Source organism: Crocodylus porosus, unplaced genomic scaffold (genome assembly GCF_001723895.1).
Source record: "Crocodylus porosus isolate Cpor-Errol unplaced genomic scaffold, CroPor_comp1, whole genome shotgun sequence".
NCBI lineage: Eukaryota > Metazoa > Chordata > Crocodylia > Crocodylidae > Crocodylus > Crocodylus porosus.
In genome coordinates, this window is record NW_017728926.1 from 3576290 (window position 1) to 3603770 (window position 27481).

At 62.2% G+C, this 27481-nt stretch overlaps 2 protein-coding genes across 12 annotated transcripts in view; both read left to right on the forward strand.

The window, feature by feature from the left end:
* Positions 1-14909, forward strand: part of LOC109314194 (guanylate-binding protein 1-like) — a 17143-nt gene extending 2234 nt beyond the window's left edge. The window contains exons 1-18 of one of the 11 annotated variants that reach the window (XM_019541194.1): positions 4468-4546; positions 5029-5215; positions 5288-5394; positions 5577-5689; positions 5783-5976; positions 6101-6319; positions 6435-6535; positions 6616-6714; positions 6794-7073; positions 7188-7315; positions 7534-7643; positions 12065-12271; positions 12416-12654; positions 13063-13343; positions 13441-13653; positions 13854-13956; positions 14054-14247; positions 14318-14909. In XM_019541194.1, coding sequence (XP_019396739.1) covers positions 4544-4546; positions 5029-5215; positions 5288-5394; positions 5577-5689; positions 5783-5976; positions 6101-6319; positions 6435-6535; positions 6616-6714; positions 6794-7073; positions 7188-7315; positions 7534-7643; positions 12065-12271; positions 12416-12654; positions 13063-13343; positions 13441-13653; positions 13854-13956; positions 14054-14247; positions 14318-14533 — 2994 coding nt within the window. In that variant the 5' untranslated portion in view covers positions 4468-4543 and the 3' untranslated portion in view covers positions 14534-14909. The other 10 variants (XM_019541198.1, XM_019541192.1, XM_019541197.1 and 7 more) reach the window with 10 other exon arrangements.
* A 4846-nt stretch (positions 14910-19755) lies between these two features.
* Positions 19756-26284, forward strand: LOC109314196 (guanylate-binding protein 1-like). Its single transcript, XM_019541203.1, has 9 exons — positions 19756-20251; positions 20547-20674; positions 20898-21007; positions 21097-21290; positions 21613-21855; positions 22274-22548; positions 22884-23096; positions 23366-23468; positions 23975-26284. The coding sequence occupies exons 1-9, from the start codon at positions 19786-19788 to the stop codon at positions 24388-24390; spliced, it is 2148 nt and encodes a 715-aa protein (XP_019396748.1). The 5' UTR covers positions 19756-19785; the 3' UTR covers positions 24391-26284.
* Positions 26285-27481: the final 1197 nt, after the last annotated feature.

Sequence of the window (27481 nt, forward strand, 5' to 3'; positions counted from 1 at the left end):
CCCCCCCACCCCCGCTGATACCGGCTGTTCCGTCACACCCCCCCATGCAGCTGTTTTAGCAGCTGGCCTGGTTCCCAGGGCCAGGGGGAGGGGGCTACTGCCCAGAGGCCAGGCCTGGCATGTTTCCTGTGCACTTCCTGTCTCAACTGCCCCACCCAGCCTTGTTCCCCTGAACCAGCTTGGTCCTGCCCCCCCAAAGCAGCTGCATCTTGGGTGTCTTTGGCAAGCCGGCCCCCCAGCCCCTGGGTTCCCAATGTCCCTGTGGGATCAGGCCTGACCAGGACACCCAAAAACCCAGGAACAGCTGGAGTGACCTGTTCAAGCATGTGCCCTCCCAGTACACAGGCCACCTTCCCTACGTGCTTGGTGAGGTGGGGGCCTGCCCATCAGCACCATCTTCAGGCCCACCTGTCCAGCAAAAAGGGCACGTGAGGTCCGGAGACCCAGCGGCTGGGTAATGAGTACAGTCTCCTCGTGGCCACTGCCTCTGCCAGGGCGCTGGGCTCTCCTGGGAGGTTGTCCAGGGTGAGGTGGAAGGGCCTAATCGAGTCCCCCAGCTGGGGCTGGCTTGTCCCCCGCAGTGCCGGCAGGCGCTCCCTGCCAGCGCCCCGTGCGGGCTGCGTGGGAAGCGCACAACCCTCCTGGGGCTCTGCTGTGCGGCTCGGCCCCCATGGTGGGGGGCTCCCCCTCATGGGCCCGGGCCCTTTGCGACTGTGGCCCTGGTGCTCTGCATATGGCCCCCAAGGTGGTGGGGAGGGGCCGAATGCTTCTAGACCCTTCCATCAGCCCTCTGGCCCTTTTGGGGGTTATAGGCCTGCTCTTGCCCCCTCATTTCCTCCCCAGGGGTGTGTCTGCACCAAAATTCCCCCCTCGGTCTTTGCACCCTATCTCCCATGGGTTGCAGCCGCTGCAGGGAGCTAAGATATCTCCCTCCTTGGGCTCCTTCCTGCCCCAGCAGCTCAAAGGCAGTTGATTGCCAGCCCTCTAGGGTACAGGGTTGCCCCGCAGGCAGAAGTCATGCTTTCCTTCCTCGCTGATCACACCCTGCCCTGTCCTGCACAGCCATGGGAGAAGACAAGGGATGGACCCACAATGACTTCACTCAGGACAGGCACCATGTCCAAACCAGATTTTATTGGCGCGGCCTGCCCGTAGACAACATGGACAATTAAAAAACAATTAAAATGCGCCCCCAGCCTCTTCCAAACCAGCCACCAGCACAAGCAGGGGTAGGCTCTGCACAGTGCAGCCCTAGCTGGGCAGGGAGATGGAACCCAGCTGGTGGAGGTTGAGTGAGACAGAGGGAGAAGTGCTGGGCGCAGGGCGGTGTGGGCCCTGGCAATCAGGCACTGCGCTGGCAGAATCTAAGGGGAATGAACACACAGGCTGACATCACGCCCCTGCAATGCCCACTGTGTTTCCGCCATGCCCCATCCCACCTGGACGCCACATGGCTTGCCAGGCTGGGTGGGGGCATGCCCACGAGGCTTGGGGCAGGGGTATGGCGGTGGGGCGGGCTCCATGGTACCTGCTGCTCCTGGGCTTCCTGGTGCCTTGCTGCTGCTCTCACCTGGCACCAGATTGCTGCTGCCCTGCTGCAACATGGGTCCTGCAGGGGGCACGGGGTCTGCGGGGGGTGGCTGGGCCTTGCCATAAGGCTCAGGGCTGAGCATGGGGAGTACATGCACTTCCATCATGATGGGGGTGCTCGGCAGGGGCAGAGAGGAAAAAGGCATCTCGGGGCACAGAGGCAGCAATGGGTAGGGGCTGCCAAGGGTAGCATGTGCAGGAAGCAGCATGTGGGCCACAGAGGGTGGATCTGGGGGGTAGCGGAGGCTGCTGTGGGGAGCCCTGCTGGAGCTGGCTCTGGAGCCCTGGGCGCTGGAAACCACTGGTGGACGCCAGGGTGATCCTGGTGAGACCAGGTGGGAGCCCCGGTGCTCCGGGGCAGGGGCACGGGCGTGTCGGTGCAGGGCTGCCCGTAGCGGTGTCAGCCCTGCAGGTGCTGCCCTGTCTCCGGAGCCCATCAGGACCCGCATCTGAGTGGAGTCTGACGCCATCAGGAGGCTGGCATCGCAGGGCGGGGCAGGGAAACTGGGAAATGGTGGCCAGGTGGGGCAAGGGGGCAGGAATGTGGGCATGGCAGCAGCAGGGGCTGGCTTGGGGGCATTTCTCAGCACCATCAAGGCCTCAGCGGCCTCCTTCTGCAGCTGCTCTTCAGAGATGGGGGAGAAGACGAGGCCCTGAGGTGACCAGAGAGGCAGAGGAGCCAAGGCGGAGGGCATCTGCAAGAGAGCAGTTGGGGGCAGTTAAGGCACCCCCTCGCCCCGTGCCAGCATCTGGCTATGAGCAGGATGGATCTGAGCGCTCTGTACCTGGGTGCCCAGTGGCATCGGCTCCCGGAGGGTGCTGGAGCCCACGTTCCTGTCCCGGGGGCCCAGCACCAGGCGGCTGCAACAACACAGAGTGGGCATCAGAGGTGCACAGTGTTTGGGAACCCACTTACCTCCTAGCCCTGGTGGTTTGATGCCCGAGCTGTTCCAGCCTAACCCGTCTCGTCCTCCCCAGGTGCAAGGGAAAGCCCGCCATGGCGCTGGTTCAGTTCTGGCAGATGCCATGTGTGGAGCACACCCAAAATAAGCCCTTCCCATTGCCAGCCAGCCCAGATACCTACCCAGGCAGGTCAGAGCACGCTGCTGGGTACCACATGGGCCCCAGCGGTGGTGGGAACAGCTGCCCAGGGACTGCCAGGAGGCCAGGTGGGGCGCACGCCATCTTGCTGCCATCGCACCCTGCCAGATAATAGGAGGTGATGTGAGAAGCTGGGCTGTGGCGCTGTTTGAAAGGGTGACACATTCCCGTCCCACTGAGGGGAGCAGCCCGCAGAGCGCCTGGCCATCCTGGAATGGACAATCAGCTTGATGGTGATGGGGCTACGCACCTGGGTGAGTTTGCAGGTGAGGCAGCACCTGGCAGCAGAGGGGCGGTGGCCGGGGGAGAGGTGGCATGAACCAAGGGGCGGGGGCTGGCTGGTACTCCCCAAAGGCCCAGGGCAGCTCCGGCGCGTTTGGCCAGTGGGGGAGAGGCACCCAGGAGCTGTTCTACAAGGGGACACAAGACAGGCTGCTGGAAGGACAAGCAAGGAACTGCCCAAGGGCAGTGGCCGCCAGCTATGCCTTTCTCCCTCCTCACCTTCTTGGCAAGCGGATGTCTCTGGAGGGCGGCAGGTGCCGCGGCATCACTCCCTGCTTCCCCGTTGGCCGGCTCCACGTTCTCCTTCTCCTCTGCAACAAGGAGGAAGGGGCTGGGCAGGTCATGGGGCCGGCATCACCCCACACCACAGGGCTGTGGGGGCACGTACACACCTCCACCTGCGGCCTTCCGCCGCCGGCTCCCGTCGCATGGCTCCCCTCTCGCGGCAGAGCCGTCCCTGAGCTGCAGCAGACCCCCGGCCAGCTGCCGGCGCAGCTCCGTCTCCTGCTGCCGGCGCAGGGCCACCTGGGCTGCCATGACACGGCGCCGCTGCCTGCCGGGAGCAGGGAGAGACAGACCGTGGAGGAAAAAAAAAAGATGTGCCAAACCCCTGGCTCCGGCCTGCCCTCAAGCGCTATATTGACCCCCCGCCCCACCCCCAGTGCTCCCCACAGTGTGGACATGACCCCCCACCCCCACCCGTGCCTCCATACAGGATGAGGATGCACTTGTGGCACTGGCAGCCCTGGAACTGGCAGCATTTCTTGTGGCCCTTGAGCAGGGCCTTGACGCCATGGTTGCGGCAGCGGGCGCATGTCGGGGAGCGGGTCAGGGCCGCCGGGGTAAGGTCCGGCGCGCTGGTCTCGCCCGTGGTGGAGTCCGACGGGCAGCTCCGCATGCGGGGCGTTGCTGGGCCTGGGGCATCCCCGCCATCCTCCATGGTCCCTGAGGGGAGCAGCACCAGCTTCCTTGGCAACCGCAAGGCCCCTTCCCCCGCCCGGCCTTGGTGATGGGGGCCAAGCCTGGGGCCTGCACTCAGGGGATGCAAGATGGCACCTGGTGCCCTCCCAGGGCCACACTGTGGAGCCCTCGCCCAGGAGGCCACAGGATGTGAGGGGCCCAAGGCATCTGCTGGGGTGGGGCGGGGGCTGCCGCTGTGGGGATAAGGCTCGGGGCGGCGGGGCCACGTGCGGGGCGGGGCGGGGCTGGCCCCGCCAACTGACCCGAGCCCCCTCTGCCTCCGCCCTGCAGCCGCCGAGCCAATCACAGCGCCCCTTTTACCGGCCTCTTAACATTAAGGACCAATCGCGGCTCTGTTTTCATGTGACACCAGGGCGGCGCCCAATCCGAAGCACCCGGCTTTTTCCCGCCGTCGGGCAGCCAATCAGCTTTGTCTTTCCCTCAGGGAGGGGGGGGGGAGAAGCCGTTCCTCCTTTCCCCCTCACGCGGTAACTGGGAATGAGCCAATCAGTGCCTCAGAATCGCTCGGGAGGGCGGGGGCGGGTCGGAGCGCGCGCGGCATGGGCTGAACCATTCGGGAGCAGGAGAGGTGGAGCCGTTAGGATGAACCATGGTAAACTGAGGGGGATCTGCCTTCTGAACGGCAGAGCGGTGGAGGGAATGTTCTCCCAGCATGCCCTGCGCCAGCGCGGCCAAGGGGGCGTTCTCTCAGGGCTCCTAGCATGCCGTGCGCCCAAAGGAAGCGTGGCTCCCAGCATGCCGTGCGCCCAGGGCAGCGTGGCTCCCAGCATGTCGTGTACCCAAAGCAAGCGTGACTCCCAGCATGCCACGCAGCTTAGAGCTGAGTGCCACCAGGGCTGGGGGCGGGCCGTCATAATTTCCTGCTTCCTGCAGGTGGCAGCAACGAAGTGTGGCACCTGCCAAGCAGGCAGCTAACGAAAGCGAAAGCAGAGCGGTCAGCTCAGCCCGTGATGCGTCCGCCCCGGCGCACACGCCCGCGTCGCTGCCCAGGGAGGTGGGAGAGGAGTGGGCTCTAGTGATTCAGAGTGGAGGCTGGGGATGCCTAGGGGGCCCCGCTTCCTCCCCCCTGCTGAGGCTCCTGCACCCATGGAGCCTGTGTGCCTGGTGGAGCGGGTGCCCACATCAGGCATGTTGCGGGTGAACCCCAGTGCCCTGCGCCAGCTCCGCATGCTCGCTCAGCCCCTGCACGTTCTGGCCGTGTTCGGGCCACGCCGCACCGGGAAGTCCTTCCTGCTGGACCAGCTGGCAGGGGCTGCGGCAGGTGAGTGCCCCCCCCCGTACGCTCCCTCCTGCCGGCCCCATGACCCCCACACTTACCCCTGCCCCCCCCCAGGCTCTGGGCCCCAGCGCGGAATCTGGATGCGGTGCCTGTCTCACCCCACCCGGGCCCAGCACAGCCTGGTGCTGCTGGACACCGAGGGCTTCCCCGACCACGAGCAGGTGCCTGGGCAGGAGGGGGCACTGGGAGGGCAGTGAGGGCTGTGGGGTGAGAGGAGGGGGAGCTGGGAGCCCAGATGCCTGGGTCCCCACAGCTCTGGAAGAGCAGTGGGGTGACAGCAGGGGGCTGGGAGCCCGGATGCTTGGGTTCACTGCGGGGCACGGCTGACATGCAGTGTGCGCAGGACGACAAGGATGCCTTTTCCCGGCTCTTCGTGCTGAACGTGCTGCTCAGCAGCGTCTTTGTCTACAACAGCTGTGGCGACGGTGACCCCCAGGCCCAGCTTGAGCGCCTCACGTATCCTCTGCACGCCCTCGCACCACCAGCCCCTAGCCCCTTCCTTGCCCCACACCCTGCCCGTGCTTCACTTTTCCTTCACTGGTGCCACAGCTACGTGCGGGAGCTGCCACGGCGAGTGCGTGTGCTGCCTGAGTGCTGCGAGCCCTGGGACAGTGGCGTGCTGCTAAGCACCGTGCTGCCTGCTTTTGTGTGGTGCCTGCGGGACGTGGCGCCTGACCCCCAGCTTGACTGGGAGCTGGAAGAGGAGCAACATAACCTGGACTCCACTGTCAGTGCTGCACCAGGTGGGCTGGGTAGGCTAGTGGTAACGCCCACCCCAGAACCAGCTGCATCTCGGAGTGCTTGTATACCCAGCCCAGTTCCAGCTGCCCACAAGGTACTCTGGGGCCGGGCCCTGTTTCCCCACAGGCGCAGACCACTCCCTGACTCGCTGCATCCAGAGCACCTTCTCCTGCCGCAAACTCTTCCGCTTCTGCCCCCCTGGCCTGGATGGGGAGTGGGGGACACTGCCTGCTCCCCTTGGCCCGCTGCACCCCACCTTCCAGAGGCAGCTGGAGCACTTCCAGCAGTACGTTCTGAGCTGCGAGCCCAAGGGTACCCTGGGGAAGCACCTTGTAGACGGGACGTGTAAGTGCAGGGGCTGAGAGGATGAGCTCAGGTGGCCCCTAATGTGGTCAGAGGGTTGGTGAGGGGCAGGGCAGATAGGTACCTGCCCCCCTACCCACCCCAGCCTCCTCCCTAGTCCTGGCTGGGATGCTGGAGCGCATCGTGGAGCTGCTGGGCCGGGATGAGGCCATCCTGTTGCAGGAAGTGTGCAAAGAGCTGCTGGAGGCGACAATACCGGTACAGGCAGGGCTGCGGGGGGGCACTGCTGGTGCGCAGGGGTTGCAGCCGGTGACTCCATCTCTCTCCTTCCTCCCCAGCATGAGGTTGAAGGCTGCAGGACCCCCAGCCCCTCAGGGCCAGTCCTGGAGAGCAGAGGAGCAGCCAGTGCCACGCAGCTCCTCAGGCCCGATCCCAAGGTAGAGGAGAGGTGTCAGCCCTGAGGCGAGAGCTGAGGGCAGGGGGGACCCAGAGCTCAGCCCACCCCTCTCCCCACAGGTGGAGGCTGTTGTCATCCTGCAGGCATCTGCAGCTTCTGACAGGGGTGGCACCGGGGGAGCCAGTGCCCAGGTGTCACTGTGGGACCCAGCCCAGGCCACCTCTGCTACAGGGCCCATCTGCCTGGTGGAGAATGTGCCAAGCCACGGGCTGAAGGTAAACCGGGAGGCGCTGGTGCAGCTGCAGGCCAGGAGCCAGCCTGTGGTGGTGGTAGCCATTGCTGGGCTGTACCGCACTGGCAAATCCTATCTCATGAACCGGCTGGCTGGCAAGAAGACAGGTGAGTGCCCGGACGCCTGGGTTCTCTCCCTGCTCTGGGAGGGGAACATGGGCTTTGAGCCTGGAAGCCTGGGTCCTGTTGCTGTTGAAACCCCTGGCACTGCTCTCCTGCCAGGCTTCTCCCTGGGCTCCACCATCCAATCACACACCAAAGGCATCTGGATGTGGTGCGTGCCCCACCCGCGCCGGCCCAGCCACACGCTGGTGCTGCTGGATACGGAAGGGCTGGGCGATGTGGAGAAGGTGAGCAGGATGCGGCCCCCAGGGTTGCCAGGAGCATGGTTTGGGGTCTAGCAAGGCATGCTGGGAGGGGGTGACTATGAACAGTGCAAGGGCTGGGGTGTTATTTGGGGTCTCCCTCTCCTGGGCGGAGGATCACAGGATTCTGGGCACTGGGGATTTGGGGCTGCCTCAGTTTCACCCAGCCCAGGTCAGACAGAGCTCATGGGTGGGTCCCACAGGGCAACACCAAGAACGACACGTGGATCTTCACATTGGCCGTCCTGCTCTCCAGCACCCTGGTCTACAACAGCCTGGGCATCATTGACCAAGGTGCCATGGACCGGCTGCAGTATCTTTGGCCCCAAAACTGGTTAATAACTCGCTGCTGCTGCCAGCTGAGGGGGATGTGGTGGGTCTACGGGTTGTGGGGGGGTTTGTCTCCATTTCAGGGGCACCGGCATCCACATTTCCTTAGCTGGCCCCAGCTATGTGACAGAGCTGACGGAGCACATCCAGGCCAAGGCAGCACCTGGGGCTGGCCTGGCAGCAACAGGGGACGGGGCCGACTTCGTGCGCTTCTTCCCAGCCTTCGTGTGGGCCGTGCGGGACTTCACACTGCAGCTGCGGCTGGACGGGCGGGACATCACAGCAGATGAGTACCTTGAGCACACGCTGAGGCTGAAGCCAGGTGAAGCCTGAGGCCGTGGTGAGGGAGTGAGGCTTGGGGACTCCAGAGCTGTCCATGTCTTCAGCCATCACCTCTCCCCACCTCACCCCCAGGTGATGACCAGTGCGCCCAGGCCTACAACCTGCCACGGCAATGCCTGCGCCACTTCTTCCCCACTCGCAAGTGCTTCGTGTTTGAGCAGCCAGCCCGCGGGCAGGACCTGCACCAGCTAGAGGAGCTGCACGATGACCAGCTGAACCTTGGCTTCCGCGAGCAGGTGGCCCGCTTCTGCGCACACATCTGGGCCACAGCGCAGGCCAAGGCCTTGCCGGGTGGCCACATAGTGACAGGAAAGTGTGAGTGCCCTGCGGGTGGTGCTGGAAGCAGCAGGGGTGTCTGTGCCCAGTGCTGGGGAAGGGGTTCAAGGAAAGGCCCTAGAAAACCCAGGGGGCTCAGGGAGGCATCGTGAGCAGATGGAGCTGAGTGCATGCAGCCCAGGGCAGACAGGAAGCAGAGCGAGGGTGGAGCAGACTCCTCTGGGACAACTCTCCCATGTACCTGCACCAGTTTTGGGGCAAAGGGGTTCCTCCAGGATGTCTCTGCTGTCCTGGAGAAGGTCCGGGGACCCGCCTCTGAGCCGTGCCCTCCACAGTGCTGGGGGACCTGGTGGTGACCTATGTGGATGCCATCCGCAGTGGGGTGGTGCCCTGCCTGGAGAATGCTGTGCTGGCCCTGGCACAGGTGGAGAACTCAGCGGCGGTGGAGGAGGCCATGGCCCGGTACCAGACAGTGCGTGTGCCGTGGTCGGTGCTGCCCACAGAGACGTTGCAGGAGCTGCTAGCGCTGCACGCACAGGCTGAGCACGATGCCCTGGAGGTGTTCATGGCACGCGCCTTCAAAGACGAGGATCATCTCTTCCAGCGCAGCCTCAAGGTAGAGTGTGGGTTCAGCCCTGGTTTGGCCCAATGTTGGGGCAGGTGGGGGACAGGGGGAGAAGTGCAGCTCCAAGAGCCATGTCCCTGCAGGAGCAGCTAGATGTGGAGCTGAGCAAGCTGTGTGCTGCCAACGAGCAGGCATCCCATGACCGGTGCCAGGCTGCGCTGCTGGAGCTTTCTGGGGACCTGGAAGCCCACATCAGCAGTGGCACCTATGCAGTGCCAGGTGGCTACCAGCGCTACCTGGATGAGCGTCAGCGAGTGGTGGACCAGTACCAGCAGGTGTCGTGCAAGGGGCTCATGGTGAGTATGGTCAGGGGCTTGGGGGCCCGGTTGTTTGGGTTCACTCCAGCTCTGTCATGCCCTCCCAGGGCAGGTGACATCCCTGGCACAGTGGCTGGGGGCTAGGTGTGGCCATGGCAGTGGCTTACCATGGACCATGCTGTGCAGGCCATGAGTGCCCTGCAGGAGTTCCTGCTGTCCCAGGATGCTGTGGCTGACACCATCCGGCAGGCAGACCAGAGCCTCAGTGAGCATGACAGGGAGCTTGCAGGTGAGACCCCACCCCAGCACCCCAGGGCGCACCCCCCCACCCGCTCTGACACAGCACATGGTACCCCCCCAGGGCAGCGGGCACGGGCAGAGGCGGCGGAGCATGAGGCAGCGGTGCAGCGGATGGCGCACAAGGCGGCCGAGCAGAGGCAGCAGGAGGCCAAGCGCAGCCATGCTGAGCACGTGCAGCAGCTGGAGGCCCGGCTCGAGACTGAGCGCCAGCAGCTGCTGGCTGAGTACCAGCGGGCGCTGGACCACAAGCTGAAGGTACCAGGGGCTGGGTAGTGGCCAGACACCTGGGTTTTCTCCCAGCTCAGGGAGCTGAGCACCCAGATGCCTGAGTCTTGCTGACTCTCTGCCCCCACCCAGGAGCAGGAGCAGCTGTTGCACCAGGGTTTCCAGGACAAGGCTGAGCAGCTGCAGGCCGAGATCCGGGGCTTGCAGAGCCAGATGAGCCAGTCCCGACGCCCAACCTGCATGCTCTTCTGAGGGGCTGCCCAGGCGCACATGTTTTGGACCCGCTGCCCCTCCTAGGAGAGGGGGACATACCCCAGCTGGACTCACTCCCTCTGCCCCTGGATTTGCTTCCCCTGCCCCTGGAGGACCCAGAGGCCTGGGGGCGCTGGATTCAGTGGGGCCCTGTGCTACTGTAAGGGTCCCTCTGCCCTGCTGCAATAAAGAATGGTTTAGAAATACCCTGGTCTCCTCTGCCTTGGGGGTGCTGGGAACTGCTGGGGGCACTGTGGGGAGGGGATCCTCGAGGTGATGTCTGTGGGACTGGGGCTCTGCAGGGTGGGCAGCCTTGGGGACTTGCATGTCACACAGATATGGAGGCAGGCATGTGAGACTCCTTGCATGGGTGGCAGGTCAGGGTGGGCGTTGGTGTAAGCATCTGGAACGTGTTGGTGCGCCTGTGTGGGCGCTTGTGCGAGAGCTGGGGTGATGGCATTTATGAGATGAGTTGAACTGGACCTCCATGTATCACATGCCTGCACGGGTGTGTTGTCTACACACCAAAGTAACAGCAGTCGTGTGACAACCATGCATGAGTGTGTAAAACCATGTTCAGGAGGGGGACAAGCCACACTGTGGGTGACAACTGCACATAGCAGGGCATGTGTGAGACTCTGTGAGCTGGGTTGCGGGTACTTGTGACATAACCCTGACTCTGTGTGTGTGTGTGTGTGTGTGTGTGTGCGTGCGTGCGTGCGTGCGTGCATGCGTGCGTGTGTGTGTGCGTGCCAGATTGCCTCTGACCCGCCCTGGCTCCAGCTTTTGCTTTCGCTTTCCAACTGAGTCTTCCGGCCTGGCTCTGCTCTGCAGTGCTGCCGGGCAGAGGCGCGGATGCGCAGCACAGTAACAGGACAGGTAGCCCATGCATCTGTGCCTCAGGGGCAGGTAAGAGCCAGATACCCACATCTACTCTGGTGCCTGTAAACTGGTGGATCCCAGTCCTGGCACAGACTGGGCTAGTTTGGGAGATGGGGTGAGGGCTGAGTCCTAATCCCCTGGGCTTCTTAATCTGGACATTCTTTGAGCCCTTTCCTGTATGCCTGGAGCCCCTGTGACCCTCAGCCTGGCCCCCAAACCCACATGGCTGCACCCCAGAGCCTGACACTTCCCTTCTCACCCCAGCCCCCCTGCCCAGCTCCAGCAGCCCTTCTGCAGGCTGTCTACCCCACAGCCATGGCATTGCAGACCCCCATGCCAGCCCCCGTCTGCCTGATCGAGAACAGCCCTGCAGGGGGGCTGCAAGTGAACCGGGAGGCCCTGGCGCAGCTGCAGGCCGGGAGCCAGCCCGTGGTGGTGGTGGCCATCGTGGGGCTGTACCGCACTGGCAAATCCTATCTCATGAACCGGCTAGCTAGCAAAAGGACAGGTGAGTGCCCAGGCACCCGGGTTGCACACCCAGCCTGGGGAGGGGAGTGGGGGCTGGGGATTGCAGCAGGGTGGAGCTGGGGTTTCCGGAAGCCTGGGTCCTGTTGCTGTTGACAGCCCTGGCACCACTCTCCTGCCAGGCTTCTCCCTGGGCTCCACCATCCAGTCACACACCAAAGGCATCTGGATGTGGTGCGTGCCCCACCCGCGCCAGCCCGGCCACACACTGGTGCTGCTGGACACTGAGGGGCTGGGCGACGTGGAGAAGGTGAGTGGGGCATGGCCCAGTGGGGCTGCTGGGAGCGTGGTCTGGCAAGGGATGCTGGGATGGGGCGGCTATGAAGGAGCAGTAATGCAGGGCCTGGGGTGTCACCTGGGGTCTTTCTCCAGGGAGCCCCCTGGGCAGAGGCTCACAGGGCTCCGGGTGCTGGGGGTTCGGGACTGCCTCAGTTTTCCCCAGCCCGGATTTGATGGGGTTCATGGGTGGGTCCCACAGGGTGATGCCAAGAACGACACGTGGATCTTTGCTCTGGCCGTGCTGCTCTCCAGCACCCTGATCTACAACAGCCTGGGCGTGATTGATCAGTGTGCCATGGACCAGCTGCAGTATCCTTGACCCCAAGGCTGGGTAACAACCTGGTGCTGCTGCCAGCTGGGGGAGAAGTGGCGGGTCCATGGGCCGTGGGTTCGTCTCCGTTTTAGGCATGCCAGCATCTGTGCTTCCTTAGCTGGCCCCAGCTACGTGACGGAGCTGACGGAGCACATCCAGGCCAAGGCGGCGCCTGGGGCCAGCCCGGCGGCAGAGGAGGACGGGGCCCAGTTCGTGCGCTTCTTCCCAGCCTTTGTGTGGGCCGTGCGGGACTTTACGCTGCAGCTGCGGCTGGACGGGCGGGACATCACGGCAGACGAGTACCTGGAGCACACGCTGAGGCTGAAGCCAGGTGGGTGCCTGGGGGAGGCTGCACTGGGGTGAAAGCATCCTCCCCTGATACCTAGGGCTGGCCTGGGGCAGGGGACCTGTTTTCTGGGGCCTGCCACAGCCCCAGAGCAGCCATCTTTCAGCTCTTGCTGACCTGTCACCCCAGGAAGTGGCCGGGTGGCCCAGACCTACAACCTGCCACGGCAATGCCTGCGCCACTTCTTCCCCACTCGCAAGTGCTTCGTATTTGAGCAGCCAGCCCGCGGGCAGGACCTGCACCGGCTGGAGGAGCTGCACGACAACCAGCTGAACCTTGGCTTCCGCGAGCAGGCAGCCCGCTTCTGCGCACACATCTGGGCCACGGCACAGGCCAAGGCCCTGCCAGGCGGCCACGTAGTGACAGGAAAGAGTGAGTGTCTTTGCAGGATGGGGCCAGCCCGGCCCAACCTGGGCAAGCTGCGGGAGGGCTGTGTGCCCAGCACAGGGGGAGCGGGTGGAGGAACAGCCCCAGAAAGCACTGAGGGACTCAGGGAGACATTATGAGCCCAGGCAAGGCTGAGCATACATGGCCCAGGGCAGACAGGAAGGGACCCAACCCCATGGAGTCCCCCTGCCCCAGAAGCAGCACCAGGGCAGGGCTGACTCCCCCAGGACAACTCTGCCGCATGGCCGTGGCAGTCCTGGGGCACAGAGGTTCCTCCAGGACATCTCTGTCAACTCCGGTGGCCACACAGGGAGGGCAGAGGCCCCAATACTGGCCCCAATGTCCATCCCGGACGAGGTCTGGGAAGCCGCCTCTGAGACATGCCACCTGCAGTGCTGGGGGACCTGGTGGTGACCTACGTGGACGCCATCCGCAGCGGGGTGGTGCCCTGCCTGGAGAGCGCCGTGCTGGCCCTGGCGCAGGTGGAGAACTCGGCGGCGGTGGAGGCAGCCATGGCCCGGTACTCGGCGGCACTGGGGCCGGAGCTGGCGTTGCCCACAGAGACGCTGCTGGAGCTGCTGGCACTGCACGCGCAAGCTGAGCGCGAGGCCCTGCGGACATTCATGGCACGCGCCTTCAAGGACGACACGCGCCAGTTCCAGACTGAGCTCATGGTATGTCCCATGGCCCGGGAGGTGTCACTGCCCTGGCCCAGCCTCACTGCTGGGACGTTCCCTTCATGCCTGTCCCGCACGTCCGTCTGTCCCACAGCGCCGGCTGGAGCAGCAGAAGGAGGAGCTCTGCCAGCGCAACGAGCGGGCATCCTTGGAGCGCTGCCAGGCTGTGCTTGCAGAGGTTTCACGAGACCTGGATGCCTGCATCCGCGACGGGTTTTATGCAGTGCCTGGCGGCTATCAGCGCTTCCTTGGTGACCGGCAGGAGATGGTGGAGCGCTACCAGCAGGTGCCAGGCAAGGGGATAAAGGTAGGACCCAGCTGAGCCCCCTGTTCTGCCAGGGCCTTCCTGGGGATCCTATACCTGTCCTGGGCACCCACTGCCCTCGTGCCTGGGAATGATGTGAGCAGCTGGGCGGGCACCTGGGCAGTGAGTGGATCCAGAGGGGAAGGCCCCTGGCCTGCCCAGCACTCGCTGGATAATGCCCTGGCTTGTTCCCTCTCACCCAGGCCAACGCAACCCTTCAGGACTTCCTCGCCTCCAGGGAACCGATGGCCCAGGCCATCCTGCGTGTTGACAGGGCCCTGATGGAGACAGAGAAGGAGGTGGAAGGTGCGTGGGGCAGAGGCAATGCCAAGGGGCAGGGACTGGATGGGACGCAATGCCAGGGGCAGCAGGTGCAATAACGCAGCCTCCACACCACCCCCAGCGCAGCGCACCCGGGCAGAGGCCGCGGAGCGGGAGCAGGAGCTGCTGCAGCAGGAGCAGGCTGAGCTGCAGCAGAAGCTGGAGGAGCAGAGGCGCAGCCACGAGGAGCATGTGCGGCAGCTGGAGGAGACACTGCAGCGGGAGCAGAAGGCGCTGCTGGAGGAGCTGGACCGGACGGTGGCACAGAAGCTGCAGGTACGAGGGCAGGAGGGCATCCACACGGTGCCCCAGGGCTGGATGGGGGCTGACGTGCATATCCCTGCAGGAGCAGGAGGCGCTGCTGCGTGAGGGCTTCCGGAAGGAGTCTGCCCGCGTGGGGGAAGAGCTGCGCCGGCTGAGGGAGGAGAGCAGTGCCATAAGCCAGCCGTCCTGGATCAGTGCTGCGCTGACCCTGCTGGGCGATGTAGCCTCCCTCGTGCTCCCATGCTTTATGGGCAAGGTCGTGGGCTTGGGCACCCGGCTCCTTGGGCGGTTCTTATAAGGGCAGCGGGAAGCCGCGCTGCCTGGCATGGGGGCTGCTTCGTCCCTGCTGCCACTGTGTGGGCTGGGGTGCGGGAGGGGGCAGGATGCCAGGCTGGATGGGCCTGGGGCAAAGGGGTTCCTCTGGGACCCCGGGCTTGTACCCAGCTCCCGGAGGGGAGTCAGGGCTGGGGAATGAGCGCAGGGGGAACAGGCAGCCCAGACGAGAGTCTGCCCCAAGCCAAGCCTTGGCCCCCTGCTCCACACCCACAGCAGAGCACAGGGCAGTGCCTGCCCCGGGACACGTGTGAGTGGAGGGGGCTGAGCTTGGCACCAGCTGCAACAGCAATGCTTCCAATAAATGCAACAGCAATGCTTCCAATAAACCCTTTACTGAATCCCGCTGGTCCTGTGTGATGCTGAGCACCTGCTGGGAACAGCTGAGGAACAAGATGCCCAGAGCCTCAGCCCTGCGCAGGGAGAGGGTCAGTTGCTCGAGGTCCCTGTGCGAGCACATACAGTCCCCCAGCTTGCCCTGCCCTTGGCTGATGCGTGCACACGTATCACTGTGCAAACCCTGCTAGTTTCCTGGAATCAGCTGCTTGGCAGGAAGAGTTGTGGCGTGGCCCCCACCTCCCCCAGCCTGCTCATTGTATTGTGCTTGGCTCAGTCTCAGCCCCAGGGCCCCACTGCCAGGATCCTGTCTGGGGATGCTGGCTGCCAGTTCCAGCCCCCTCCTGTTCCTGCAGCCCCACAGAAGCGCAGCTCCGAGCGAGGAGAGCTGCAGGGCATGGCTCTGGGGGCTGGGTGTGAACCCAGGTGTCAGGCTCCCTGTGCCTGGCTCTACCCCCCAGACCCCACTCTGGCTCCAGCGTTTGGTGTCCTGCTTCCCATGCTGGAGCACCCCTTGGTGCGACCTGCACCGGCTGGAGGAGCTGCACGACGACCAGCTGGAGCCTGGCTGCTGTGAGCAGGCAGCCCACTTCTGCACACACATCTGAGGCACAGCTCAGGCCAAGGCTCTGCCAGGCGGCCACCTTCTAACAGGACTATTTGATGTCCTCACAATGTTGCGGCATTTACCGCCAGTCTCTATGGGTCACCTGTGGATGGCGGCCGGCAGTGAACGTGCACCCCGCACCCTATCAGGGGTGCAGGGAGGGAACTGATGTTAAAACCACCCCCAAAGGGTATGAGGGCAGGAGGGTCCCGCTGGTCATCGTCATCGGTCGGTGTGTCGCTGCGGCGAGGGGCAATCAGCCCCAGAAGACATCAACTAAAAACAGTCTGGATAAGGGTAGCTTGTTGGCGTCCAGCGCTCGATGTCTTCCTGGAGGTTTTCTAAAAGGCTAAAAGCCCACCTTCTAACAGGAACGCACGAGCGCCCCAGGGACAGTGGCGGGTCTGTGCCCAGTCCTGGGTGAGCAGGTTGAGAGGCCCCGGAAACCCTGAGGGGTTCAGGGTGGCATCATGAGCAGACCAGGTTGAGCTCATGCAGTCCATTGCAGAAGGGAAGCAGCACCAGAGCAGAGCAGTTTCTCCCAGGACAGCTCTCCTGTGTGGCTGCAACTGTCCCAGGGCAAAGGTGTAACTGCAGAACGTCTCTGCCAACTCGGGTGCCCACGTGTGGAGGAAAGAGGCCCTGGTACTGGCCCCGCATCTATTCTGGAGGGGGTCTGGGAACCTGCCTCTGAGCTGTGCTGTCCTCAGTGCTGGGGGACCTGGCAGTGACCGATGTGGGCAGCATCCACAGCAGGGCAATACCCCGCTTGGAAAGCGCCATGCTAGCCCTGGCACAGGTGGAAAGCTCGGCAGCGGTGGAAGAGGCTGTGGCCTGGTGCAGGGCGGTGCTGAGGCCACGGTCAGCACTGCCCACAGAGGCGCTGCCGGAGCTGCTGGCGCTGCATGCAGAGGCCAAGTGCGAGGCTTTGCGGGTGTTCATGGCGCATGCCTTCTGCGACAAGGGCCACCTCAAGGTCCTGTGCAGGGCAGCCCGAGTTTGAGTCGCACCCTGGGTGGGGGTGGGAGTGCAGCTCCACCAGCTTCAACCTACTGTGTCCCTGCAGAACCCGCGGGACATGGAGCCGAGCGCGCTGTGCGCCGCCAATGAGCTGGAGTCCCAGAACCAGTGCCAGGCCACGTTGCAGGAGCTGTCCAGGGACCTGGATGCCCACATCCACAGCAGCACCTACACGGTGTTGGTGGCTACCTGGATGAATGCCGGCAGGACATGGAGCAGTACCAGAAGATGCCAAGCAAGGGGCTCATGACTCATGGCCAGAGCAGGCTGGGGGCCTGGACATCTGGATTCTGTCCAGCCCTGGGAGGGGGTTGGGAGCTGTGGGTCCGGACACCTAGGTTGTCTCCAGCTCTGGCTCTGTGCTGGGGCTGATGACATCCCTGGTGTGGCGGTTGGGGCTGGGCACGGCCGTGGCTCACCATGGGCCATGCCATGCAGGCGGTGAGCATCCTGCAGAAGTTCCTGCGGTCCCAGGATGCTGTGGCCGACACCACCCTGCAGGCGGATCAGAGCCTCAGCAAGCGCGACAAGGAGCTTTCAGATGAGACCGCGCCCCGGCACCCCTGCCCCACCTGCTCCGCACCCCAGCCTGGCCCCGACACAGCACACGGTGCCCCCAAGGTAGCGGGCACGGGCGGAGGCAGCGGAGTGCGAGGCGGCAGCGGAGCGGGCAGCACAGGAGGTGGCCAAGCAGAGCGGCCCAGGGCTGAGCACAGCCATGAGCAGCACATGCGGCAGCTGAAGGCCCAGGTCAAGGCTGAGCACCAGCAGCTGCTGGACGAGCACCAGCAGGCACTGGACCACAAACTGCGGGTACCGGGGGCTGGGTGAAGCCCGGACACCTGGGTTCTCTCCCGGCTCGGGAAGCTGGGTTCCCAGGTGCCCGGGTCTGGCTGACTCTGTAGTTGCTGATGCAGCAGGGCTTCCAGCACCAGGTCAAGCTGCGGCAGGACGAGATCCGGGCCTGCGGAGACAGAGCGGGGCCGTGCTGCTGTCGGGATCCTGCTGCCCTGCTGCAATAAAGAACGCTTTGCAGATGCCCCGGTCTGCTCTGCCTTGTGTGGGGCCCAGGGACTGCCAGGGCACTGTGGGGAGGGGTCCTGTGGGCAATGTCTGTGGGGCTGGGGCTTTGGCGGGTGGCTGGCCTTGGGGACCTGTGTGACACAGGCATATGCATGGTGTGACACACAGGTATGGGAGGTGGCATGTGAGACCCCTATGTGGGTATGCACACGAGAGCTGGGGTGATGGCATATATGGGCATAGCTGAACTGGACTTCCACGTGTCACATGTCTGCACGTGTGTGTTGTCAACACACCGAAGTGGCACCAGTCATGTGACAACTGTGCACATGTGTGTGAAACCTGCATCTCCAGGCGTGGAACCAGCCACACTGCAGGTGACAGCTGAATGTAGTGAGGCATGTGCGAGACTACGCGAGTCGCATTGTGGATGGCTGTGACAATCCTGCCCATGTGTGTGCACGTGTGCGTGTGTGTGTGCGAGATTCCCTCCCTCACCACCCCCGTTCGAGCCCCACCCACCCTGGGCTTTGCACTGGCTTTGGCTTTTGCTTTGTTTTCCATCCAAGGCTGCCCTCCCGGCTGTGCCAGCCGGACACAGGGCAAAGTAACGGGCCCTGGGGCCGGCTAGCGGTGTGGTCTGGGGTTTGGCAAAGCATGCTGGGAAAGGGCGGAGTGCTCCAGGGGCTGACCAGAGGTGTCCGATGCCAGGCGGGCAAGGCAGGTTGGGGCTGGTTCCTCCATCTCCAGGTTTTCGCTCCTGCGAGGGTCGGCGCGCAGGACACCTGGGTTCGAGCCTCAGCCAGCTGAGATGTGCAGAGTCCCTCCCCGTGCCTCGGTTTCCCCATGGTGTGGCTCATACTCCTGGCCTCCTGGAGCAGCGCTGGGCAGGTGGGAGCCTGGAACGGTCCCACAGCGCAACACCAAGAGCGACACATGGATCTTCACACTGGCCATGCTGCTCCCCAGCACCCTGGTCTACAACAGCCTGGGCATCATTGACCAGCGCCTTGGACCAGCTTCAGTATCCTTGGCCCCGGGGCTGGTTAATAACCCGCTGCTGCTGCCAGCTGGGGGGAAGTGGTGGGTCCCTGGGCCGTGGGGCCCATACCCATCTCAGGGACACCAGTGTCCATGTTTCCTTAGGAGCTGACGGAGCACATCCGGGCCAAGGCGGTGCCCAGGGCGGGTCCGGTGGCTGGGGAGGATGGGGCCAAGTTCGTGCCCTTCTTCCTGGCCTTTGCGTGGGCCGTGCGGGACTTCAGGCTGCACTTGCATCTGGACAGGCGGGACATCACGGCAGACCAGGACGTGGCGCACGCGCTGAGGCTAAGGCTGAGGCTGAGGCGGGGTGGGTGCCAGGGGAGGCTGCACCCGGGTGAAGGCATCCTCCCAAGTACCTAGGGCTGGCCTGGGGCAGGGAGGCTCTCACTGATGGCTGGGGGGTCTGCGGCAGTACGCCGCTTCTTCCCCACCCGCAAGTGCTTCGTGTTCAAGCAGCCGGCCCGCGGGCAGGACCTGCCTCGGCTGGAGGAGATGCAGGACCTGCCGGCCCAGGCCATCCTGTGCACTGAGGGACGGAGAAGGAGGGGGAAGGCGCGTGGGGGCAGAGGCACCGTGTGAGGTGGCACCAAGTGTGGGTGGCGGGGGCTGAGCTTTGGCCATAGCTGAGACAGCAACGCTTTGCCAGATTGCACTAGTCCCACGTGATGCTGAGCACTCGCTCAGCCCATCCCCCCCGCCCGACAGCTGCTTGTACGAGGTCCCTGTGCCAGAACACTTTTTTTTTTTTTTTTTGTGGTTCCGTGAACGTGCTCGTGCTCATGCTCGTGCAGTTTCCCGGCCTGCCCTGCCCCGGGCTGATGCGTGCACGCTCAGTGCAGGCTGGGCTCTGCTGATTTCCCAGAATCGGCTGCCTGGCAGGAAGGGCGGTGGCTCGCCCCCACCTTGTGCCTCCTGGCTGCCTTCCAGCCCCTCCAACCTGCCTGCCCCGAGACACTGACTGAGACGTCCCAGCCCAAGGCAGAGCTTGCCAGGCCAGGACGGGCTGCCGGGGGGGTCCCGGGTGAGGTGGAGAAAGCATCCTCTGCTTCTTTCCCTTTCACTTTTGGGAGCTGTGGTCCTGCCTCCCAGAGGCAGCAACACTCGAGGCCTGTGCTGCAGCGCGGGCTTTGGACACCGGTGAGTGACCCTCCCCATCCAAGCCCTCAGCCTTGACCCTGGTGGCAGGTATGGGGGGCCTGTCCTGGGGGGGCACAAGCCTGCCCTGCCACAGTCTGGTTAAAAGAAAAGAGGACTCCTGGCCCGCAGCCCCTCTCCTCTCAGAGCCGGGGTGGAGCCCAGGAGTCCTGGCTCCCAGCCCCATCTGCTTGAGCCACGTCCATTCGTTTCATAAAGGAGGGGTGCCCCGAGGATTTTGGGGACCGACTGAGGGACCCAGGGCTCTGGACAGGCCCGTGGGACCTGCGCAGGACAGTCGCTTTGCTGTCATCCAGCTCCCAGCAATGGCCTCAAACATGCCCATGGAGCAGCCCCTGTGCTTGGTGGGGAACGACACCAGCGGGGACCTAACGGTGAACCCGGCGGCCCTGGAGATCCTGCGTGGCATCACCCAGCCCGTGGTGGTGGTGACCATCGCTGGGCTGTACCGCACCGGCAAGTCCTACCTCATGAACCAGCTGGCCGGAAAGAGGACAGGTAAGATGGTTGTGACGTGGTCTCCTGTCCCCCCAGGGAGCACCCAGGGAGATGTCTGGCCCCCTGGTACATCCGTCATCCACCTCCCAGCTGTCCTGTGGGTTCGTGTCCACACCTCTGGGAAGGGCTTGAATCCAGTGCTCAGGGCAGAGAGGACTGACATCCTGGACGCCTGGGTTGTGTCCCCAGTCCAGGAAGGAGAGTGGGGGTAGCGGGTTAGAGCCAGGTGCAGGGGAGCCAGGACTCCCGGGTTCACTGCTGTGTGTGTGCAGCTCCTGCATCCCTCTGCCTGCAGGCTTCTCCCTGGGCTCCACGGTGCAGTCGCACACCAAGGGCATCTGGATGTGGTGCTTGCCCCACCCCTGCCGGTCTGACCACGTCCTGGTGCTGCTGGACACGGAGGGGCTGGGCGACGTGGAGAAGGTGGGCGAGAGGAGCTGGACCGGGTCTTTGGGTGTCCTTGGGTGACACTGCTCCTCCCAGCACTTTGGTGGGGTGGAACAGCGTGTGCTAGAGCCCCACTGGCATGCTGGAGGTGGGGGTGGGCTCTCCAACCTGTGTTGTCCTCAGCAGACAAAACCATTGGTGACTTTTGCTGTCCCTCCACTTGGCTGAGCCACCCCAGTGCCTTGTCCTCCCTCCCCAGGGTAACACGAAGAATGACTGCTGGATCTTCGCGCTGGCCGTGCTTCTCAGCAGCCTGTTGGTCTACAACAGCAAAGGCATCATCGACCAGTATGCCATGGAGCAGCTCTAGTATCCTTTCCATGCAGGGGCGTGGAGCTGGGCCCCTCAGCCTGTCCCTAGCGGTTGCGCTAGGCTCCTTAGCTGCACCCGCCGACCAGCTTTGTGTCCGAGCTGACGGACCACATCAAGGTCAAGGCCCAGGAAGGGGATGGTGAGGGTGATGACACAGAGTTCGTCCGCTTCTTTCCCGGATTCATCTGGGCTGTGCGGGATTTCACCCTGCAGCTGATAATCGATGGGCAGCCAGTGACGGAGGATCAGTACTTGGAGAACGCGCTTGCCCTGAAGCCCGGTAAGAGGGAGGCAGCTGATGGGTAACTCTGTAGGTGGGTCCGCTGGGCCCTGTTCACCTGCCCTTGTTGGGCAGAGATGGATACAGGGAAGGGGAAGATGTGGAGAGGCTGGTGTGAGCAGAGCTGTTCTGACAACCGCAGCACCTATGAAACTTCATCGGCTGTTTCCAAAACTGAACTCTGTTAGCATCGAGCCAGACCTTGGTGTGAGCTGGGCCGGTTTGTGACGCCCTGCGACTGGCATGTCCGAAGGGCCGTGCTAACAACCCTCAGCAGGTACCACCAGACTTTCAGTAACTCTGCTTCTCCCTGGACCCACAGGCAGTGGCAAGAGGGTGATGGAGTACAACTTGCCACGCCAGTGCCTCCGCAGCTTTTTCCCAACCCGCAAGTGCTTCATCTTTGTCCAGCCGGTCCCCTCAAAGGATATCAGCCAACTCGAGTTGCTGCCTGAGAGCTCCCTGGACCCACAGTTCCTGGCGCAGACCCACTGCTTCTGCAACTATGTCTTCCAAGAAGCCAAGGCCAAGACAATCAAAGGAGGGCACTGTGTCAATGGGCGAAGTACGTCTACCACACGGCCGCTCTTGCAGAAAGACACCGATGTCCATGCATGCTGTTTTGCTGTCTGGGCTGTAGCACATCCTCCAAGGGGAGGATTGTTTTGAGCGGGTTGTGGAAGGTGCAGGGGGGTCCCCACAGCCACTCTGCAGAGAGATCCCCAGGGGCAACCAGTCTTCAAGCTCTCGACTGCTCTGTCCTTGAGCTTCGAGTCTGATGGTCGCTGGGCTACTCTGATTTAGGTGCAGCCTCCCTGGCCTCTGTCCTGTAGCAACAGGATGGAGGAGACTCCCTCTCACTGGCAGAGGGTTTTGCCATCTGTGGCTACAAGGAGGCCTAGAAACATCCCACTAGATCCTAACTGCTTGTTATGGGGTGGTATTGCTCCCTGAAAGATCTTTACTCTTCCTCCTACTCCCAGTGTTCAGCTCCTTGGTCCAAAACTACGTGAAGACCATCCGCAGTGGGCAAGTGCCCTGCATTGACAATGCCGTCATCGCCCTGGCTGCCATAGAGAACGAGGTTGCCATCAAGGCGGCCCTGGCTCATTACAAGGCTGAGATGAGGGAGCTGCAGTTGCCAGTGGAGCTGGAGGAGCTGTTGGAGGCCCATGGGAAGTGCGAAGAGGGAGCCCTGAAGCTTTTCATGGAGCGCTCCTTCAAGGACAGTGAGCAGCAATACCAGCAGCAGCTCATGGTAGGTGGGGCATCTTGGTGTGGGTCTGCACTCCTATAGCCTGTCTGTACATGGTCCAACCTTGGAGACCATGGCTAGTCTTCATTTGCTGGGGGATGGTGTCTTGAGGCCTCGCTGAGCACAGATGTTTGATAGAAACTGCTGCATCCTTAAGAGCTCTGGCCAACAGCCTTTGTCTTGTCAGTGGTTTACTGGATCCACGGTCCCTCCAGTTGGCCAGTGACCATTCGGGTGTGCCCTCCTTCCAGTTTGCCACACAGATGTGCACAGGTCCGTTCCTGAAGCAGAGGAGCCCAGAGGGGACAGAAGTCCAACCCTAGCCTTTTGTTGTGCAGGTCGGGATAGCCGAACAGTATGGAAACATCCTGGCTCAAAATGAAGATGTTTCCAAGGAGACCTGCCTGGCCCTGCTGGAGGAGCTCTCAGCCCCCATGAAGAAGAACCTCAGTGATGGAGTTTACTCACGACCGGGTGGTTATGGGGTCTACAAGGCAGACCTGAGCCAGGTGGTGGAGAGTTACCGGGGAAAACCCAACAAAGGGGTCCAGGTGGGTGCTTGGGACCCGCTCCCTCTGTTCTGCTCCACGCTGGGGCTGGCTTGTCGTAGGAGGTAACACAGCACCCGGAGGAGGGAGCTGGAATTTACTGTGGCTTCTTGAATCCCAGCTGATCTGCCACGTGCAGCCCCGCGGCTGAGTCAGATTCCCTGTCCTGTTACAGCACGCCGAGAATGGTTCGAAGTGGCACGAAGCGACGTCTAGTGAGTATATTAGTGAGAGCTCATGAATAAGCAGGGATGGCTGGTTTCTCGCCCCAGGCGGAGGAGGTCCTGGATCAGTTCCTGACCAAGACGCAGCCAGAGGCGGCGGCAGTGCTGAAGGCGGACACCAAGCTGACTGAGGCAGAGAAGCACATTGCAGGTACGTCCCGTGAGCCATCCTCTGCCCTTTCTTTTGGCGGGTTGGGAGCAACACAAAGGTGTCTTTCACACCTCTGTCTGTGGCCCATGATGGAGGCTCCTGGCTCTCCCACTGGTCCAGGGCTTTTGTGTGTCCCCTCTAACCCGCATCCCTAGATACAGCGTGACCTGGGTCACCACCAGCACAAGATGTGGAGAAGCACCTGACCTCCCTCAGATGCTCATTTCCCATGTGGCTGTTTTAAGTGAGCAGGTGGAAAACTCCTGAATGTGTTACAGTGGGTCAGTGCTGTGAGGCCACGGACTGAACTGACCTAGATACAACCCCTACTCCCAGCCTGGACCAGGGCTGAAGTTCCCAAACGCCACCAAAGTCCAACTTTTATTGGGATCTGGGGACCCAATCACTTAAATTGATTGAGTAGAAGGGGCCAGGTCCCTTGGGTCACCTCTTTCCAGAGCAGGGAGTGGGACTGCATTTCCTCTCCCTCCACTGCTTTTATCCAGATGAGAAGCAGAAAGCCGAGGTGCTGGAGCAGCAGAGGAAGGCAGCGGAGGAGAAGAGGATGCAGACGGAGCAGCTGATGAAAGACCAAGAGCGCAGCTACCAGGAGAACCTGAAACAGCTGGAAGCCAAGATGAAGGACGAGGCAGAGAGAGCCAGGAAGGAGGCTGCACAGGCCTTGGAGTGCAAGCTGAAGGAGCAAGAGGCGATGCTGCATAAGGGCTTTACTAAGCAAGCCAAGCTGATGCAGGAGGAGATTGAGAGCTTGAAGAAAGAGATGAAGTCCACAGATGTGACAGGCCTGCTCTCAGGTATCTTCACCACCATCGGGGAAGGCCTGAGAGCCATCAATAGCCTCACAAGTCTTACCAGATCCCGGCGGATGGCCCAGCCAAAGAGCACCTCCAAACACAAGTAGCTGCGCCCCACTCGGGAAGGCCGGCTTCCTGCCTGCTGGCGCTTCAGGGAACAGCCTGTGTCTGCAGCTCAAAGCTTCTGCTTAGCCATGCGAGCTCCAGGGCGGCGTGATCCACGAGCTGTGAAATACCAGCCCAGTGATGCGAGATCCCTAGATTCTGGCTCTGGGAAGGCAGTGGGATCTGGTGGGTTTGGCTGAGGGGACCTCTGGTTTCTCTCTGTGGCCCTGCCTCAGTGGCTGCGAGGAGGAGCTGTGTGGACCTGTGGCACCTGAAGCAGCACCTGCTTGCATTCGGTGACGTGCATGTCAGCACCTGCTCCAGCCCTGTACCCCCATGTGCTGCACGTGGCTCGCATCTTGTTTCACTCAGAGCCATTAAACAGCCTTGTATGCACCCGAGCACCCGCATCCCAGTGTTTGCTATCAATAAGGCAGTCACAGCTGGTATCCTTCAGCCCCAGTGCTGAGATGAGCAAGGGGCAGGACAACTTTTCTCTCTTCTCTGCCTGTGGAAGCACCCTGCTGGCATCCTCCTCTACCAGCCATTGGGTAAACCGAGTCGCATGCAGTGCTTCTTACACATGTCCCACACTCCCCACAAAAGTCTGCTCCAGGTGCCAGACTAAGCCCCCCTCTTCAGCCACGTTATCCTGTCCTAACATCCCTAGCGTGCCCTCCAGCTGGAGAACACTGTTTGCTCGGTGTCTCAGGCCTGACCATTGCTGCCTAGGGGCTGTGGACACAAGGTAGAATTTTAGACTTTGCCTTAGTTCAGCCAGCGATAAACCCTGACTCCCCAATGTGCCCTGCTTGTGTCAGACTGGTAGGAAGGGCATGGGAAGCAGCTGCCTCCAGCGGTGCATAGGGGCACTGGGGACCTTAGACTATTGCCCAATTTGCTGCAGGGACCTGACTTCTGGGAAGCGTGTGACACCACAGGAGAGGCACAAGAAGCATGCTCGGCCTGTGGTCATATTTCAAATGGCAGGACAGGGGTTTCTGAACGGATTTATGGTCCTTAGGAAGATGGGGGGAGGCGGAGGGGGCGTTTTCCAAAGCACCAGCGCATTTAACTCTGGTTGAAAACAGTGAGAGAAGCTCTGGGAAGTTGCACTCTCTGTCCAGGTGTCTAACCCTCAAAATAAAATAGGCCCGTGATCACCTTTAAAGGCCTATCCAAAAGTGGAGAGAGAGTCTGATGAAGAAGTACTAGTCAGTGGCAAATCCTCATCACAACCATTTCGGGGCTCCACTGCCACGCTGCAGCCGTTCTCCCAGAAAAGCCAGGGGAAGCAGGTAGGAATTCCCATCCTCAGGGCTTGGGTTCTCACCAGCCCGCGCGGTGAGACAGACACCTGAAGTTTGAGTGGGTTTTGGGTGTAACATCAGAGGTTATGTGAGATGACAGAGGCCTGGGGCTGACAGAGAATCTGGAGACCTGCCGCATGCAGGTGGAAATCAGCGGTTTGGCCTCTGCCGCTTTCTGGAAACCCAGGAGCAGCTGAGGATCTGGCAGGGTTGCTAACCAAATATCGAAAGGCAGGAACGCTCCAGCAAGGGGTCGGCCACCTGCCAGTGCCCTGCACTTTCCTCTTGTCCCACCACTTACCAGCATCACCTGTACTAAGAGCTGCACTCAAGAGGAGTGTAACAGCCACAACTGGTTCTAGGCAACCACACTTTGTATTCTTGAATGTCAGCTTCGGGCATCAGTGTCATGACCTGGCATGTTTATACCGTGATCGCTATTTTATAGAGCACAAGCTTTCTATTATCTGATTGAGCTGCCGCCAGCAACTACCACCTATCCCTTCCCTTATCTTGGCTATCAGCTTCCCCATCTAGCACAGAGGCAGGAGAGGTGTCCACAAACATTTCCTTCATCTCAGGTACTGCTAGAGCTGGTTCACTGGAAACTTCACCACAAATGGGGAGCTGCAGACAGAAAGATAATTCCCGAGATGATAGTCATCAAGAGAGACTTTTCTGAGGACAGACGTTGTACTAAACCTAATCCATCTGCTGGACTCCTCACAACTTGTACATTTAAGTTGACAAGAAAATCATGAATACTTTGATGATTCAAAGTACCAACCACTATTTACTGCTCTATTTTTGGGGACCAGATCTGCACCTGGGTGGGAAGCACGAGCAATGGGGAGGGTGTGGTGGAGCACCTTTGGGGGTGCTCGCCACTAGAGGGTTTTCACAGGCTTTGAGGGGAGCCTGCTTTGGCGGAGCAGTAGGGGAAACCTCCCCCAGGAACTATATTGAGAGGGGAGGTGTGTGGCAGGGCATTGTGGGTGCTGCCACTTTAAGAGCGGAGCTGAGCAGCCAGCAGGTGCGTGATTGCGGCGGCCATTTTAGATCTCTGGCCACATATATAAACAAGCAGTTCACTGCTGACAGGTGAGGCAAAAACATCACCTGCCTGCAAGCCTGCATGCAACTTCCTGGAGGGAAGGGCAGGAGCTGTAGGGGATGGTTTGGAGGCTCTTGGTCCTGGGCATGACCTAAAACTGCCCCCTGCTGGGGTGGCCTGGTGGGGCCCTCAGTGGTGCAGGAGCCCCCAGGAAATACCAGGCCAGTTATCACCCTGGTGAAACACCTTTCAGGGAACCTTAACCCCAGCCCTCACCTTTGGGTGGGTCATTTATCACTGCAGGTAGCTGGGGGCCAGGCACGGCTGAAGCCACCTGAGCCCAGGGAGGGTGCAAGACCCAGAAGGGGCCAGGCACGGCTATGGCCACCTGACCCCCACCGGGGAGGGAAGCCCTGTAGCCCCAGTGAGGGGGTGGAGATGAGGAGCCCCAGTGAGGGGAAACCCAGAGGGCTGGGAGCCCAGTATGTATGAACATATAGAGTTGCCCTGGAAGGGGCCAGGGCAAGCTTAGACCCGGTCTAATTGGTTGGCCACTACCCTGGTGAGGGTTGCAGGAGGGGCCCAAAAGGTGGTATATCTGCCACCCAAGGGTGCAAGCTACATAAAGCCTATGGTCTAAGGGGCCTGCCCCAAGAGGGAGCAAGGCAGTACAAGTTGTTGAGGCATAAAAGAGACCCTGTGAGAGAGGGTGGAGTGTGAGAGGCCCTA